General features: G+C 49.5%; 1 protein-coding gene across 1 annotated transcript in view; it reads left to right on the forward strand.

Annotated features, from left to right (window-relative positions):
* The window catches only part of SI (sucrase-isomaltase), a 35,765-nt gene that overhangs the window by 10,275 nt on the left and 7,254 nt on the right, over positions 1 to 18,236 (forward strand). The window contains 16 exon segments of the mRNA XM_054175532.1: positions 1,175 to 1,346; positions 2,716 to 2,815; positions 3,619 to 3,731; positions 4,534 to 4,659; positions 5,430 to 5,561; positions 5,716 to 5,835; positions 7,336 to 7,449; positions 7,951 to 8,035; positions 8,926 to 9,043; positions 9,704 to 9,875; positions 11,375 to 11,491; positions 12,360 to 12,514; positions 13,041 to 13,125; positions 14,795 to 14,851; positions 16,244 to 16,368; positions 17,299 to 17,387. Of these exon segments, the coding sequence (XP_054031507.1) occupies positions 1,175 to 1,346; positions 2,716 to 2,815; positions 3,619 to 3,731; positions 4,534 to 4,659; positions 5,430 to 5,561; positions 5,716 to 5,835; positions 7,336 to 7,449; positions 7,951 to 8,035; positions 8,926 to 9,043; positions 9,704 to 9,875; positions 11,375 to 11,491; positions 12,360 to 12,514; positions 13,041 to 13,125; positions 14,795 to 14,851; positions 16,244 to 16,368; positions 17,299 to 17,387 (1,880 nt within the window).

Consider the following 18,236-nt stretch of genomic DNA (forward strand, 5'->3'; position numbering starts at 1 on the left):
CAGAGCACAAAGGGTGGGCTTGGTTTTCAGAGGTGCATGACTGATTCCAGAGGTATATGGAGGGGGAATAGCAAAGCCACTCCAGCAGAAGCCTGTTGGAAGAGCTTGGCTCTCTTTTCCTTAGGCTCCTGTTGAATTTGGTAGGAGTGGTTTCATTTTCTGTCTCTAAAGACAGAAAATGCAGTGCCTGTGGACTCTGAGTGTCATACAGAAAGCTGTGGTTGTCATGGGGTAAGGGCAGCCCCTCAGGGACAGATCCTGTCTGCCTTGGTTTATAGCAGATGAGTGTGCTGTCTTCACTTGAGCCCCACAAAAGGCTTAGAGATCTGATTTCAGGTTCACCTTTTGCAAGAAGGGCTGCATAGTTCCATTGGAAATGCAGACTCTCCTCCCCAGAAAAACTCAGTTTGGGTACAGTTTGTGAGCAGATGGGCAAGAGAGTCTCCTTGGAATCATTAAAACTGGACAGAAATAAAACAGTCAAGAATTTACCTTTGAAGCCACCCTCAAGTGTTAGTATTTTTAGCTTTAAGAAAAGAAGGAAAAGTAACTGAGCATATTAAAATTGTAGCAAGGTCAAACCCCTCTGGTTGTGTTGCTGCTTGTGCAGCATCAGCAGTCACCAATGCCCTGTGTCTTTGTTTGCCACCCTGGCACTTGGATCTGCACCCTTCTCTGCTCAGTTTATTGGAGAGCTGTCACAAAGCCACTGTCTGCCTCTCCCTGTGGGGACTGGTCCAGCAGGGCTCAAGAGTGAGTCCTGTTCAGTTTCCCTGGCAAGCAGAAGCTGCAATGGCTTTGCAGGCTGATGGAGTTGGGTTATTTTTGCCTTGCTGTCCACCCACAGAAGTTTCCCATCTGCCCCATTCCTGTGAGTGGCCACAGAGAGTGGATTCAGGATTCAGCACAACAGATGCAGGGTGGGAAGCTTTGGTGGAAGAGGGGACTGCAAATGTAGCCCTGACAATAGAAGGGTTTTTGTAGGACACATGGATGCTGCTCATCTCATCCTCAGTGCAAGGGCTGCTGTGTCCCAGCCCTGCAGCCTCCCACCTTCAGCTCTCTGGGTGGAGCCCTGACCCTGCTGCCCAGCTCCAGCCAGAGGGGGTAAGAGCAGTCATTGCAAACATCCTTGGTCACATTCCTGCTTTTCCTTTTCACATGGTTTCATCAGGTTTGACACTACCATAGGGCCTCTGCAGTACTCTGACCAGTTCCTACAGCTGTCGATCAAACTGCCAAGCAGCAACATCTATGGCGTGGGGGAGCACGTCCACAAGCAGTACCGGCACGACGTCAACTGGAAGACCTGGCCCATGTTCAGCAGGGACATTGGCCCCTCTGGAGTAAGGACTGCCTTTGCTACACTTCCTTGTTGCAGAGGACTTCTCTAATCCCAGCCTGTGATGCAGCAGGCACATTAATAATCTCCACTGAAAGTTCCCCCAGGGGCTCGTCAGGCACTGCATGTGCCTGCTGAAAGCTGATGAACCTCCCCTGAGGAGTCACTTTGAGCAAATATTTTGATTTTTGTGTGGCTGTGCAGTTGAGAAACTGTTGCTAAACATTAATAGCTGAGAGCCTCCAGCTTCTCCTGCTCACACCACCACCAAGCTGCCCTGCTGCCCTGCTGCATGCAGCACTTGGTGCAGAAGACACTACGCTTCTGCAGCTCGCATCCTTCTGGTTCAGCAAGTGATGGAGAAGTCCTCCTGAGCAGCTGTCTCCCTGCAGACTTAACCCTGTCTGGCAGTGGTTATTTGTTTCTACAGCTTGTGTCACTCCCTCTTTATGAAACAGTTTCTGTGGCACCCAATTTTGGTAATTGTGAGACTGCTTGTCCCTATGACCTCAGCCTCCCCAAAGCAGCAATGCATTGCTTTGCCTGTGAGACGTCACATCAGTGTTTGGCTGCAACAGGAGCTCTGCTAACAGAAATCAGAGGGTGAGACCATTCCATGCCATTAATGAATCATTTGGCATTTGTATTCCTTACCTTGGGCCACCTTCTCACTATCTTCTCTAGTTTAAAGATAATGCTTGCCTGAATAGCTCTGTTGAGTGTAGACTCATTCGATTAAACTAGTCAAGACTAAAGCAGAACCAAACTAAGCTAGTTTCAAGTTGCTCAGGTTCTGTTTCTGGTTAATTTGTGCTGAGTTCTGGTTAATTTGTTCCGAGTTTTTCTTTTGCCAGGGGAGAAGCACAATGATTACAGCAATTATCAACATCTTCAAGGCTTTTGTTGCTAACAAAAACGGAATAAAAGCATTAGGAAGGACACAAAAAAGCAGCAAGGCACTCTGCTGTTCCCACAGATTAGACATTGCAATGATCCCCTTGCAGGATTCATAGACATGTAGATCAGATGTAAGATCTAAGCGATGCTGAGAGGTGATGAAAGCACCCTTCAGGCTCTGCCGTTCACTTGGTGTGCTTCAGGAACAGCGCTGCAGTAAATGCAGTCTTGCCTGGAGATCCATCACATCTGCTTGATTCTGTGACCTGTAACTTTGCAGTTAGTGGAAAAGGTTCTCATCAAGAAGTAGAATGCCAGGAAAGGGAAACCAGCGGGGGAAGTTGTCAGGATTTCTGGTTTTGTGGTTTGCTCTACTTTGTGAACTTTGAAGGTCCACCTGTGATGTGTTTTGAAGTATCCCAGGGCAGTTCCTCTTATCAGAGTTTACTACTGCTTTTTGTTTTGTATCGTTCAAGGCAATGCATAATTTATATGGAGTTCAAACTTTCTTCCTGTGTTTGGAAGACAGCACTGGAGCCTCCTTTGGTGTTTTCCTAATGAACAGCAATGCCATGGGTAAGAAAAGCTTTCTCTCTAGCTCTGGGCATTGCAGTTAAATCTTTCTAAATGATGTGTTGGCCTGGGGTTAAAAATACAGTGTTTTGCATGCACAACACAAGCAGTAAGCAGCACACAGGGAACACAGATTGCCCAGGGAGGTGGTTGAGGCCCCTTCCCTGGAGATATCCAAGGTGAGGTTGGAAGGGCTCTGGGCAACCTGATCTAGTTGGGATGTCCCTGCTGACTGCAGGGGGTTGGACTGGATGAGCTTTGGAGCTCCCTTCCAGCCTGGACTTTTCTATGATTCTATAATATGAAGGTTGTGCTGGCAGCCTGATGGTCAGAACCTCATCCAAAGCCTGTGCAGATGTGCAGGACACAGTCTCACAGCATCACAGTATCACTAAGGTTGGAAGAGACCTCGAGGATCATCGACCCCAACTTGTCACCACAGACCTCATGACTAGACCATGGCACTGGGACCAAAGCCTCAATTTGCAGTGAATAACACCTGCAAGTAAATGCCCTTTAGTCTCTTTAGATGAGCATGCAGATGAGTCTGCTGTACAGAGCTCCTCACAGCTCTGGAGGCTGGGAAGCTGTGCTGAAAGGTGAAGATGAAAGGTTGAGCCACTGGGTTTGCTCCTGTTGCCTTCTCTGTAGAGCGTAAAGGAATGGAAATAGGGCCATGCCAAAGAGTTACCTGAATGCATTTCCCTTTCATTGCAAGTGCAGCTAATGGCTTTGAGTTCCTTGGCTGTTTGTACTGTGTGGATGGTTCCAAAATTAATTTTCTAATAATCAATTCTGTTTGGCAGAGTTTGTGGTGCAGCCTGCTCCAGCAGTGACCTACAGAACCATTGGTGGGATCCTTGACTTCTACATCTTCTTGGGGAACACGCCAGAGGAAGTGGTGCAGGAGTACCTACAGGTGCCTTTACCTAGAGGAGTTATGCACTGATCAAAAAGAATGTGCTTGGGTTTTTTGTGGTAGGCTGTTCTTTCCACCTTTACCTATGGCTGTGTGTCTGCACCACCTTATCTATGAACTGCAGATATTTAATATATTTGACTATCTATAACTGTTAGTGCATCCTGGACCTGACTGCTGCCATAACTGACAACTAGCTGCAGTTAAGATGAGCTGTAGCTGTGCTTAGCTGACCTCTTACAGGCAGCTGAAACTTTAGCTCTACTTTTGCTGGAGATTCTGGAGCAGCAGCCATGCAGCAGCTGCTAAATTCACCAGTCTCTGTGTCTTCATTGATTTACACAGTGGTCAGTGGAGCTAGAGAAGGAATGACTTAAGCTTTCTTGGTGGGGGTCCCTCTTGCTCTAAGGACAAACTCCTGTGATGTGCTGTTAGGATAGAGTACAAAATATGCTTGCAGGTATGTCATGGGTTTGTGTTCAAGAGGCATCATAGGTGTCTTTTGCTCTCCCTCAGATCTGCTCAGGTTTCAGCAGCACTTTAAAAATTGGGCATTGCCCAGAAATATTTACATATCTTAGCTTTACAAAAGCCTAGAAAGCTATTGCCTTTGGGTATATTTATTTATCTTAGATTTAAAAGAAGCTGAGAAAACCATTGCCTTTGGGAGTGGGCTGCTCCTTCCACACACTCAAGCTTCCTCTGCACTATTGATTTGAGAGTGTGGGCAGGGAGATGGGGGCTGAGGTGACACATGCAGTGTCCACTGATGGTGTGTGGTGCTTCTGCTCTCCACCTGCAGTTCGTGGGGCTGCCATATTTCCCTTCCTACTGGAACCTGGGTTTCCAGCTCAGCCGCTGGAACTACGGCTCCCTGGATGAGGTGAAGACAGTCGTGGAGAGGAACAGGGCGACTGGGCTCCCCTATGTAAGTATGGACCTTGAGGGGGGCAGCATCCTGTCAGAGGAGAAATGACCCAGAGACTCTGACCGTGGTGTTCTGCATCTGCTTCCTCTGACGCCAGTTTAAATGAGTAGATTTTAATATGCAGGCTTGTGGCAGCATAGGGGGTTGTGCATTTTGATGGCAGACCCATGATCAGAATGTGAGCTGTGGGGGGCTCGGTGACAGGAGGTTTTCATTGGACTGTAAACCTTTTCTCGGTTGCACTTTCCAGATCCACTTCCTCTGTTACCTAATCCATGACATTATGCTTTTAATTGTCCTGTAGACAATTATGGAACCATATATTAGTCTTAATTAACAGCAGTTTCAGATTACATTAGCCTGGTGGCTTAAATGGAATAAAAATGCCCGAATATTAAGTTAAGATTCGAGGAAGGGATGTTTGGATTCAGCTCTTGAAGTCACACAACTGCAATGAAACAAGCACAGGGCCAGGGGCTATCTGAGAGGATGCCAATGTGCACACTCATTGAGATGCTGCTGCTGCGAAATGAGGCTCTTTGGAGGCACAAAAGATGTGTCAGTACCATTAATTAGGGCTGAAAGTATGAGATGAGATGCACTTGCTTTGCGAGTGCTCCTGACAGCACACTCTCTGCCAGGCTGCACGGAGATCCCAGCAGCGCATTCACCGTGGGACGGAGGGGAGCTGGCAGAAGGTGTGCTGGGCTGAGATCCAAAGCCTTTCCCTGGCACTCCTCGTCACAGGGCTGGACTCCCTTCTCTTTCAGGATACTCAGGTCACTGATATCGACTACATGGAGGGAAAGAAAGACTTCACCTATGACAAAGTGAAGTTCCGCGATCTCCCCAGCTTTGCATCGTACCTGCATGCCGCCGGGCAGAAGTACATCATCATCCTGGTCAGCACAGCTCTTTCTTCCCCTTGTAACTGTTTCTCACTACGCTTTGCTTATTCTGTGCAACTGTTGCATACACTGCCCAGCCTTCTAGCAGGCATTGATGGAGTGTATGTGAGCTGCTCTTGTTTGCTCATTGGCATTTCTTATGTTTTAGGACCCTGCTATCAGCACACAAAATCTGGTGGATGGTAGTCCCTATGGAAGCTACGTCAGGGGAGAGAGCAAGAAAGTCTGGGTTAATGAATCAGATGGAGAAACCACACTAGTTGGGGAGGTAATCTTTGGGTTATGAGCCTGAACTTGCTCTGGTGGCACTCTGAGGGCAGGGGGCTCCTCCTGAACTCCCATTCTCTAAGCTGCTTCCTTCAGTAAAATTAGCTGCCGGTGAGAACTCAGGTTTGAAGGTCTCACCTAGGATATGATCCTTCTCTGGCTTGTCCTGTAGACAATTATGGAAACATGTATTACTCTTAATTAGCAGCCAAGGACAATTAATTAACAGCCAAAGGTCTCTACCTTCCTTGATTATTTATTTTTTACAATTTTTTTCCATTGAATAAAAAAGGCAGGCCAGGGTGGTTTGATGAGCCAAGAGGAAATTCACCACCCCCTTCCCAGTTATTTTCCCAGTAGTGACTTAAGAGCAAGCTCCCACATTATCTTTTTAACTTAGATTTCCAACATCTATTGACACAGTTTTGTGATGTGGGGGCAGATTCAGGCTGGAGGTGAGGAGGAAGTTCTTCCCCATGAGAGTGGTGAAGCCCTGGAATGGGTTGTCCAGGGAGGTGGTTGGGGCCCTGTCCCTGGAGGTGTTTAAGCCCAGGCTGGATGAGGCTCTGGCCAGGCTGATCTAGTGTGGGGTGTCCCTGCCCATGGCAGTGGGGTCGGAACTAGATGATCCTTGTGGTTCCTTCCAACCCTGACTGATACTATGGTACTATGTTTGTTGCTGCTTGTGTGGTACAAAGGGAACTGAAAACTCCACACTGAAGAAACTTGTGCTCTTTCTGCCTCCCTTCTGCGTCCAAGCTTTGTCACCAGCAGTTTGCTGTTCACAAGCCTTCATCGTATTAACACTGCCTTTGGTGGCTGACTGCGAGGGTCCTAGTGGACAGCAGGCTGAGTGTGAGTCAGCAGATTGCCACCACTGCAGCAAAGGCACACCAGACCCTGGGCTTCACCCACAGGCCATTGCTTAGCAGAGGCAGAGTTGGGATCATCCCACTCGGCTCAGCCCTTGTCAGGCTTCAGCTGGAGTACTGTGTCCAGCTCTGGTCCCTGCAATTCAGAAGAGATGCAGACAGATGGGAGAGGATCCAAAGGAGGGCCACAAAGATGATGAAGGGCCTGGAGAAGCTGCTCTCCTAGGCAGGGCTGAAGAAGTTCAGTATTTCTGGAGAAGAAAAGCCTGAGGGGAGAGGTCACTGTGATATCCCAGTCCCTATAGGGAAGCTAAAAAGAGGACAGAGGCTCTCTCTTCACAAGGAGTCCTGTGGCGAATTCAAAGGGCTATGGATACAAGTTGCACTGGAAATGTCTTAAGATTAGAACAATCATTGGAACAAGCTCCCAGGGCCATGGTAGAGCCCCCATCAGTGGAGATTTTCAAGATGCGATTAGACAGAGCCTAGATGACCTCATCTAGATTCCATTCCCCATGGAAGGTGGGACCAGAGGATCCTCCAACCTGGGCTATTCTCTGATTCTATGAATCTGTTCTATCTTTTGGTATCATTAAAGCTTAGATGGTTATTTGCCTTGTACACTGCAGGTGTGGCCAGGGGAAGCTGTGTTCCCAGACTTCAGCAACCCAGACTGCGAGAGCTGGTGGGTGGAAGAGTGCAAACTGTTTTACGATGTCGTGCCGTACGATGGGATCTGGATTGTAAGCCACTCACAACTTTCATTGCTATTGTTCCTTACAGAACCAGTCAAGGACAGGTGTTGATTGGATGTGCAAGGGATGGCTGCTGACCCGCTGGGATCAGCACAGGTTGTGTGTTTTGACAGTGTGCCTTTGCCGGTTCTGTTTTTCTCTCCACACCTGCTCCATCCCAAAGACCCTGCATTGAGAGCTACATGGGGCTGGCCATAAGCACAGCCAGTGTGCCTCTGAGCACCTCTTGCAATTGCTCTCTGTGTGGGGGTGAGATGGAAGTGAGATACAGATGCTCATCTGCACATAGAAGTCTGTCCATCACTGAGACCTATGCTAATTGCTGCAGGAATGAGCTGTGGCAGTGTCTGCACTACAGTGTTCTTGCTCAGTTGTATGATAGTGATTGTAAGGCATTACTCCTTAAAGGCTGAGAGGACAGAACACAAAGCTTTGTCAGGAAAGTGTGCTTTAGGAAACCTCATGACATTCAGCATCTTACCTTTGCAGGACATGAACGAAGTGTCCAATTTCTTTCAAGGCTCAAACAAAGGCTGTGCAGAGAATGAAAAGAACTATCCTCCTTACACTCCCAGTAAGTCCATCTGTGTTAACCAGACAGCAAAACAGTCAGAGAGATGGTGAATCACTGTGCCATTGGCTGCAAGGGTGCAAAGCTTAGTTAGTGTGGTTCTCACGGGTGGGGGATTGAAGGTTGCTATTGACAGAAGATATCAGTGCACTCTGCCCCCCACCCGAGGCCTGCTTTGTGTAACTGCCCTTTTGCTCTAATTCTTGCTGAATATTGCCATTGCCTTAATTATGTCTGACAAAATAAGTAGCTTCTTCCACTCTCAGTAGATTTTGAGTTGCATGCAGAGTTGAAATGGTGGTCACAGTTTGTGTTAAGGGGAAGGTTCAGGTAACCATTGCCAGTGTGGTGTCAGATTCTGAACCCAACATTCCCAGTGTGGTTCTCAGTTGTTCCTGTGAAGCTCAAGAGCAGAAAAGGTAACAGAGCAATGATGAACCAAAAGTAGCCACAAGAGGCATTTTGGGTTTTGTAGTAGCAATCACAGCATCACACAATGGTAGGGGGTGGAAGGGACTCCTAGAAATCAAGCCCAACTCCCTGCCAGAGCAGGGCACCCAGAGCAGGACACACAGGAGCACAGCCAGCTGGGGTTGGAAAGGCTCCAGAGCAGACTCCACAACCTCTCTGGGCAGCCTGCTCCAGGCTCCAGCACCCTCACAGGGACAAAGGTTTCCATTCTCTTCTCCTGGCACCTCCTCTGCTCCAGCTTGGCCCCAGTGCCCCTTGTGCTGTCCTTGGCCATCCCTGAGCAGAGCCTGGCTCCATCCTGGCCTTAGTGCAAGGATTAAAGAGGAAAAAAGGCTTGAGTGCCCTGAATGTGCATGAAGTGATTGGAAATACCCCTGATCAAAATGTCCTTTAAAAGCACTATTTGCATTCCTTTACTGTAGATATTCTGGACAGACTCCTGTATTCCAAGACACTTTGTATGGATGCAGTGCAGAAGTGGGGGCAACAGTATGATGTCCACAGTCTTTATGGCCATTCCATGGCCATGTCAACAAAGAAGTAAGTAATGTATCCTGAAATCTTTACAGCAAGCTCTCAGGACAGCACATGCCCTGAATTTTCCAAAACAGCAAATCACAGAATCACAGAGTAGTCTGGGCTGGAAGGGACCTCTAGTCCAAGCCCCTCTGCAGTCAGCAGGGACATCCTCTACTAGATCAGGGTGCTCAGAGCCTTGTTGAGCCTCACTTTGAATATCTCTAGGGCTGAGGCCCCAGCCAGCTGCCTGGGAAACCTGTTCCAGTATTCCAGCAGCCTGAAGGTGCAGAACTTGTTCCTCACATCCAATCTAAATCTGCTGTGCTCCTGTTTGAAGCCTTTGCCTTGGGTCCTGTCCCTGCAGGCCTTTGTAAACAGCCTCTTTCACATGTAAGAACCCAGTTCCTGGCCAATGCCGCAGTTCATTTAAGCCAGTGCAGTAAAGGCAAAATCCACTAACTGTAAGGTTACCTCCACGCCGATTGTCAGAGCTGCATGGGAAGGTTTGCATGAAATGATTTGAGCTTCACTAAAATACACTTGGGCACCTGGAGAAGAATCCACATCCCTGGGCAGAAGAATCAGTGCAAACTAGGCAGTGTAAATCTGCCTCCTGTGAAACTGTTGATGTCTGAGTTGTCTGCATTCCTTCCCATCATTCCAGTCTCATTTCCTTTGCAGAGCCATTGAAGCTGTGTTTCCTGGGAAAAGAAGCTTCCTTCTTTCGAGGTCTACTTTTGTTGGATCAGGAAATTACACAGGACACTGGCTGGGAGACAATGCAGCAACCTGGGATCACTTAAGATGGACCATACCTGGAATGCTGGAATTTAACCTCTTCGGATTCCCTTATGTATGGCATTCAAAACACCTGGATAAACAGCAACTCCAGCTCTGGGATAACAGCTCAGCTAATCAAATGCCCTCTAGATAACCATCCTACAGTTTCAGCTCCAAATTAATTCTGCTTAGCAATTTAGTTTGAACATTTCTTTCCAGTTACTGGGTTTTGGGTTAGGTCACCAGTTTGGAGAGCCATGGCTGTGGGTGTAGCCTGAGAGATAATTGTGGCTAACAAATTATCTTATCTACACCTCCACCTGGGTTGGGGCAATCGCAAGCACAGATATGGTCTGGGTGACAAGTAGTTCCAGACCACTGCTAAGGAGAAGGCCTTGAGGGGGTCACTTGGTGAAAAACTCCCCAGGAGCCAGCACTGGTCCCTGGCAGCCCAGAGCCAGCTGTGTGCTGAGCTGCAGCCAGAGCAGGGAGAGCAGCAGCACAGGGAGGGGATTCTGCCCCTCTGCTCTGCTCAGACCCCACCTGCAGCACTGTCTCCAGCTCTGGGGCCCCCAGCACAAGAGGGACCTGGAGCTGCTGGAGAGGGTCCAGAGGAGGCCATAAGGATGATCAGACCCTGGAGAACCTTCCCTGTGAGGACAGGCTTGGAGAGTTGGGGCTGTTCAGCCTGGAGAGGAGAAGGCTCCAGGGAGACCTCAGAGCAGCCTTCCAGTACCTGAAGGGCTCCAGGAGAGCTGGGGAGGGACTTTGGACAAGGGCTGGGAATGCCAGGACAAGGGACAATGGCTTTGAGCTGGGAGAAGGGAGATTGAGACTGGAGATGAGGAAGAAATTCTTTTGAGTGAGGGTGGGGAGAGCCTGGCACAAGTTGCCCAGGGAGGCTGTGGAGGTGCCTTCCCTGGAGGTGTTCAAGGCCAGGCTGGATGAGGCCTTGAGCAAGCTGGGCTGGTGGGAGGTGTTCCTGGGCATGGCAGGGGGTTGGCACTGGATGATCTTGAAGGTTCCTTCCAACCCAAACCATTCTGTAATTGTCTGACTATCACAAGCTACCTGTTACTTCCAGTAAGTTTTAAGCACTGGTGACCAATGTAAAACACTTTGCTCTTTTCCTTCTCATTTCCAATGCAGTGGAGACATCCATTTGTGAGGGAAATAGCCACACTCTTTCCCATGCTTTAAATTTGTTTACTGTTAAGCTTTGTCCTCATTTAAGCATATGAACATCAAACAGGAGGGTGAGGGTTTGGAAGAAACAGAGCTATGAGCCCATTCCGTGTCAGATGGGACAGGGCTCTGAGCAGACTGCCCTAGTTGCAGGTGTCCCTGCTCACTGCAGGAGGGTTGGACTAGATGACCTGTGAAGGTTCCTTCCAACCTAAACCATTCCCTGATGGTCTGAACTTGAAAGAAGAAAGGTGCAGATGTGTTGAGTAGCTTGATTGGTCTGGCCAGCAGCCAAGGCTGAATGCAAGCATCTCTGCAAAGGGGAAGCCTGCAGGTGCTGGAGGTGCACCTTTCTGCACAGCCAGCACACCCTGTTTGCATCTGCAGATTGGAGCAGACATTTGTGGTTTCTTTGACAACACCACGGAAGAGCTCTGCAGGCGCTGGATGCAAGTGGGAGCCTTTTACCCCTTTTCCAGGAACCACAATGCTGAAGGATATGTAGTAAGTTGTGCTTTCTCTTTCAAACCACTCTGGTGTTTCACTGCACAGCCCCTTGCAAAGCAGCACTACTGCCACTTATGAATACTTAGCTGACCAGTTTGAAGACAGCAGAACCTCTTTATGAAACCTTAGACCTGAGAGCTTTGCCTTCAAAGGGGCTAATTGCCATTAGGCTTATTCGGCAGCATTTTGAACAGCACTGGTGCCCAGCACCAAGGACAAGCTCCACTGCTGTGTGCCCCACCAGGCTGACTCTTAGGAGCCGTTTAGCACGCACCTGACTGCACACCAGGGTGAAACCTGAGCTAAGCCTGAGGTGCCCTCCTTGTGGATGGGTAAGGAGGGGCATGCAGCAGAAAACACAGGGAGCACAGAGGAGCAGGACCTCAGGTCACACCGCTGAAAAGGCAAACACCAAGCAGATGTGCACCATTGAGATTCATGCCCTCTGAAGCAGCAGCCACTTCTCACATGTTTTGCAGAGTCTTTTCTGCCTGATGAAGTGGGGCTAGAAGGAAGGGGCCTTCAAGAAAGCTGGGAAGGGATTTTTTACAAGGGCTTGTAGTGATAGGGTGAGAGGCAATGGATCGAAGCTTGAGGAAGGGAGGTCTAGACTAGGAAGAAATTCTTTTCATTGAGGGTGATGAGACACTGGAACAGGTTGTCCAGGGAGGTTGTGGATTCCCCTTCCCTGAAGCTGTTCAAGGCCAGGCTGGATGAGGCCTTGAACAACCTGGGCTGGCAGGAGGTGTCTCTGAACTTCCCCATGGCAGGGGGGAGGAACTGGATGGTCTTTCAGGTCGCTTCCAACCTGAACCATTCTGTGAACCTATGAAAATGCTATTAATAATGTGGCATTTGCTTTCAGTCTCAGGACCCAGCTGTGTTTGGAGCCAATTCCCTCTTGGTGAACACCTCCAAGCATTACTTGAACATTCGCTACACCCTGCTGCCCTACCTGTACACGCTGCTCTACAAAGCCCATACTCGAGGGGTCACCGTGGTGCGGCCAGTTCTGCATGAGTGAGTGCACCCTTCAGCCTTGGGCATCGCTGCCTGAGGGGTGAAAAGCCCACCCAGTGTTGTCAGGGACTTGCTAAGCACCAATGTGGACTGGAGTATATAGAGACACTTCCCAAGTCACGGAATACCATCATCAGAAACCAGCTGTTATTTCTGCAGATATTATTGTCAGTCACTCTTAGAAGTTGCTATGAGATGCTATTGTCAGCTAATCAAATTATTCTCCACCACCACACATACATTAAAATGCTTCTTTTCTTCCCTGGAAGCTCTTGAATGAGCTGTGTGAAGGACACAGCCCCCTGCACTTTGTCACATGTAAACACTACCTAAACTAATCCAATGTGACCTTCTTATCTTCAGACCGACTCAGATCAAGAGGAACTGTAAAAGAGTAGTTTTGCCTCACCACTCTTCAGTCACAGTTGTAGGCAGTCAGTACCCTATCTGGACTGCTGCTGCTGCTGCTCTAGTTCATTAAACCCAGTTAATGCTGTGTCTTCCTCTGCCTTCTCCACCTGCCCAGGTTCTACTCTGATGACAACACGTGGGGTATTGACAGGCAGTTCCTGTGGGGTCCCGGGCTGCTCATTTCCCCTGTGCTTGACCCGGTAGGTTTGGCTGTTTTGCTGTTGTTTGGGTCAGGTTGAGCCATCAGTCTGAGCTCTTTTTTCTGGCATAAAATCCCCAGGTTCCACTGTTCCTGTCACACCTCCATTGCTCTGATTACAAACCATTTCCAGTCCTACCCTTTCTCTCTTCAGTCTGTGACAGTTCTGTTAGGCAGCTCAGAGCATGGAGCTGCTCTGCTGTGTGTGTGCCTCCTGCTGAAATCACACTGCCTCTCCTCTTGTGATGAGTAAGTTGAGCTGCAACAGAAGCCTCTGACATCTCCCTTAGGAGCCTCTGGTCCTCTTCTAGTCTGAACTCTTCTGTCTTGACCAGACCTGCAAGAACTGTTAGTAAAATGATGGCAGAGGCCTTGCTTGTTAGCTTTAACACAGCTCTGTCTCCAGTGCAAACACAGGGTTTGGCTAAATCCTTAGCATACATTTATCTTGACATGGCTACATCACATCACTTACAGCTCTGGAAATATTCCTAACAAGCCTGGGGTTTGCTTTCCTTTTTCCTTTGTTTCCTTTTCCTTTTCCCTTTTTCCTTTGTTTCCTTTTCCTTTTCCTTTTTCCCTTTTTCCTTTCTTTCCTTTTCCCTTTTCCTTTTTCCCTTTTCCTTGCTCCTTTTTCCTCTTTCATTTTTCCTTGTATCTTTTCCCCTTTCCCCTGTTCATTTTTCCCTTTCCCTTTTTCCATTTCCCCTTTTGCCTTTCCCTTTTTCCATTTTCCCTTTCCCTTTCTCTTTTTCCCTTCCCTTCCCCTTTCTCTTTTTCCCTTCCCTTCCCTTCCCTTCCCTTCCCTTCCCTTCCCTTCCCTTCCCTTCCCTTCCCTTCCCTTCCCTTCCCTTCCCTTCCCTTCCCTTCCCTTCCCTTCCCTTCCCTTCCGTTCCCTTCCCCTTTCTCTTTTTCCCTTCCCTTCCCTTCCCTTCCCTTCCCTTCCCTTCCCTTCCCTTCCCTTCCCTTCCCTTCCCTTCCCTTCCCTTCCCTTCCCTTCCCTTCCCTTCCCTTCCCTTCCCTTCCCTTCCCTTCCCTTCCCTTCCCTTCCCTTCCCTTCCCTTCCCTTCCCTTCCCTTCCCTTCCCTTCCCTTCCCTTCCCTTCCCTTCCCCTTTCTCTTTTTCCCTTCCCTTCCCTTCCCTTCCCTTCCCTTCCCTTCCCTTCCCTTCCCTTCCCTTCCCTTCCCTTCCCTTCCCTTCCCTTCCCTTCCCTTCCCTTCCCTTCCCTTCCCTTCCCTTCCCTTCCCTTCCCTTCCCTCCCCCTCCCCCTCCCCCTCCCCCTCCCCCTCCCCCTCCCCCTCCCCCTCCCCCCTCCCCCTCCCCCTCCCCCTCCCCCCTCCCCCCTCCCCCTCCCCCCTCCCCCTCCCCCTCCCTTCCCTCCCCCTCCCTTCCCTCCCCCTCCCCCCTCCCTTCCCTCCCCCTCCCCCCTCCCCCTCCCCCTCCCCTCTTTTCTCTTCTCACTTCTCCTGGAGACAGGTGATGCACTTTTCTGCTGGTAGCTTTGTAGAAGTTGTATTTGAATTGCTCTCTTTCTGGACAACATCATAAACCTCACTAGAGATAGCAGTGAGGTGGAGAAGTATCATTGCTTTTCCCAGTGTGAAGCTGAGTTTTAACTGGACACTGCAGTGCCTTCAGCTCTGAAAGCTGTTTCTTTGCTCTCCTTGCAGGGTGTGGACACGATCCAAGCCTATTTCCCTGATGCAGTGTGGTATGAGTATGAGACGGTGAGAAAGCATTGAGGAATGTTGTTTCATTTACAAAGGATATGGCAAACGTGAACACAAATGTTAATAACCTTCCACCAATGTGTAAAACTGCCAAAAGCATCTTAAATAGGTTCCATGTCTGGTTAGAGTAGGTATTTACAAGGGATGTGCAGGCTTTGGGCAGTGATAAGCGTCTGCACAAGTCCCTGCAAAGCAGGAGGAATATCACAGAAAGAGAGAGCCCCGGGAGCCAGATGGCGTCGGCCACACGGGGCAGGCTCGACCAGAACAGCCAAGCCAGTAGGGCACTGAAGGCAGCACACAGTGACCTAATGGGAAGGGGTTGTGCCAGGCTGTGGCCATAAAGGCAGCAGCATAGGCCTGGTCAGGCGGGAGCAGTGGCCAGCACACGTGTCCTTACCCCAGAAGCAGGGTTCTTTACCAGACACACCTGGTCCTGTCCCCTTAGTTCCTTTCCCCACATTACCCTGGCTGTCTGCAGGAAGGAGGGGGAATAGGGGGACCATGTCTAGACACCTCAGGGTCTGTCTGGGTTTGTGCTGGGGCTTGTTTGGCCCCACCATGACAGTTAGTGCAGGGGGTGCTATGGGCAGTCTCCAAGTGGCTGTGTGATGAAATCAGGTTGTCAGCCCAGCTTGGGTGACCTAAAGACAAGCCTGCAGGAGGGAAATGGTGAGGCTAAGGGTGAAGGGTGGTGGGGTAAGTGCATGAATCAGCACCTCAAGGAAGGACACAGAGATATGGAATACAGCACAGGAGATGAGTGGAAACCTGAGCAAAGGCTGTGACTGAATAGAATACAATACACCGTTACAATCTGGACTGCAAGCCCCAGGATACTTTGCCCTAGCCAGCACTTGCATTTTGTAGCTGGCATGACAGCAGCACAGGACTGAATACCAGCAGCAGATTCAACTCAACCCATGACACATAACTGTATGCACAAGAGCCTGCAATTATCATTTGCTAGTCTGGTTTCTGCAAAGCAGCTGGACTTGGTGACCTTAGAGGTCTTTTCCTACCTTAATCATTCTAGGATTCTAAGTTTCCAGCTGCTGTGATAATCCTTTTGCTGGGTGAAAAAAGGTCATTGTGGGTAAAAAAAGGAACATTGTTCACATCAGATTCCTGTATTCACATCAGACTCCCATCAGGGCTTGCTCTCTGTATTGACTGAGCTAAACCAGAACAGTGAGAGCTGTTGATTTGTGACATTAGATGACACTGATGTGCAGCTGATTGAGCTTTATGTGCCCGCTGGCACAGAGATACTTACATAACTTAAGCATTCTCTAAAAGGAAGCATCAAGATGAAACCCAGGACTTGAAAGCTTTCAAAGCAGAGAGTGATGCAAGTTAACTTGATCTGTTTTCCATCCTGCCAAACAGGGGGCAAAAATCTCAGTGAGAAGAGAATGGACCAGCCTGTTCCTGCCAGCAGACAAGATGGGACTCCACCTGAGGGGAGGCTATGTTTACCCGACTCAGCAGCCAGCTCAAACAACAGATGCAAGGTGTGCTTCAAACCTCATGGCTTCCACGGCTTTATTTTCAAGACTGAGCTGAGGACTGTCATGTTACCAAGCAGTAGCAGCCCGTTGTATTTCCCCTCTACTCAGCACTGGCAAGGCCACACCTCAAGCCCTGGGGTCAGTTTTGGGCCCCTCACTCCGAGAAGGACATTCACAGATTCATAAAATACACTGAGGGGCTAGAGTGAGGCCAGAGAAGGGCAACAAAGCTGCTGAAGGGTCTCCAGAACAGCTGTGGTGAGCAGTAGCTGATAAAACTGGGGTTGTTTAGTCTGGAGAAGAGGAGGCTGAGGGGAGACCTCATTGCTCTCTACAACTCCCTTGAAAGGAGGCTGGAGAGAGGTGGGAGATGATCTGTTCTCTGTACCAACAAATCATAAGACCAGAGGAAATGGCCTCAAGTTGCCCCAGGGGAAGCTTAGATTGGGTATTAGAAGAAACTTCTTCACTGAAAGGGTTCTCAAGCACTGGCACAGGCTGCCCAAGGAGGTGGGTGAATGCCCCTCCCTGGAGGTGTTTCAGAGAGGCAGGGATGTGGTGCTGAGGGACGTGGTTTAGCACCAGCCTTGGTAGAGTTAGAGACAGGGTGGATCCAAAGATCCAGCCCAAATGATCCTGTTTAGCATTTTCTCCTTGAAGCAGGGCCCTAGCTGTGAGCCACAGCTCAGTTCCACAGCTGGCTCCAGCGCAAGCTCAGCCATCCAGGGCACGTTTATTTGCACAGCATTTTGTGCCCTTGCCATGCCTTTTACTCTGGTTATGGGAAAAGGAAAGGCAGCCAAGGCCTAACCTGAGGCAATCTCCAAGTACTGCAACCCTGCTGAGTGTCACAAGCCCAGCAGGGACATGAAGGGGGCAGGCACTGCTGAGGTGTCTGTTGTGCATGTAAGACACAAGTCTCTCTTTCCACAGCCGCAGGAATCCAATGGGACTCATTATTGCCATGGATGACAACAATGCAGCTTCTGGGGACTTATTCTGGGATGACGGAGAATCTACAGGTGGGCGTTATGGCTCAGGCTGGAAGGGAGCTCAGAGCTCCTCTGCTCCAAGCTCCCCACCATGCCCAGGGACACCTCTCAGCTCCACTCAGCTGCTCAAGGCCTCAGCCAGCCTGGCCTTCAACACCCCCAGCAAGGAGGCAGCCACAGCCTCCCTGGCCAGCCTGGGCCACACTCTCACCACCCTCCCAAGCAACAACTTCTGCCTCAGCTCCACTCTAACCCTGCTCTGCCTCAGCTTCCAACCATTCCCCCTTGGCCTGGCTCCAGACCCCCTCAGCAAAAGTCTCTCTGCAGCCTTCCTGCAGGATGCCTTCAGGTCCTGGCAGGCAGCTCTGAGGTGCCCCTGGAGCCTTCTCCTCTGCAGGCTGCACAGCCCCAGCTCCCTCAGCCTGGCCTCACATCAAAAGCTAAATCTGCTTTTCTACCTTAGCCTCCACATCATCCATCCAGCCTGTCAAAATCCCTTTTGTTATTTTAACTCCACTCATCATATCTTCAGCAAAACTTCCAAGCCTTCATTTTTCAAAGTTTGTGGAAGTTAGGGCTGCTGTTAAGAACTAAAGCTGTGATGCAGCTGATTATTGCTGCCATAAATATGAAGGCCTTGGGTGGCTGCTGGCTGTATGGGTGACAGCTCTATGTCCTGCTTTGTCAGGGCTTAAAATAACGAAGCTCTTATTGTGCTCACTGCTCTTGAGAAACAAACCAATAAAACATCTTCTGATTTTATTCCCTGCCCCAAACTTGCAGGTTGCAGCTTCTCAGAGAAACTCTTTGCAATTTGCTGCAATGGCAGTGATTTTCTTTTCATCCAGAGGAGAAAAGCTGCCAAATTGACTCAGGTTT

The sequence above is a fragment of the Dryobates pubescens genome, chromosome 32 (genome assembly GCF_014839835.1).
Source record: "Dryobates pubescens isolate bDryPub1 chromosome 32, bDryPub1.pri, whole genome shotgun sequence".
NCBI classification, from domain to species: domain Eukaryota; kingdom Metazoa; phylum Chordata; class Aves; order Piciformes; family Picidae; genus Dryobates; species Dryobates pubescens.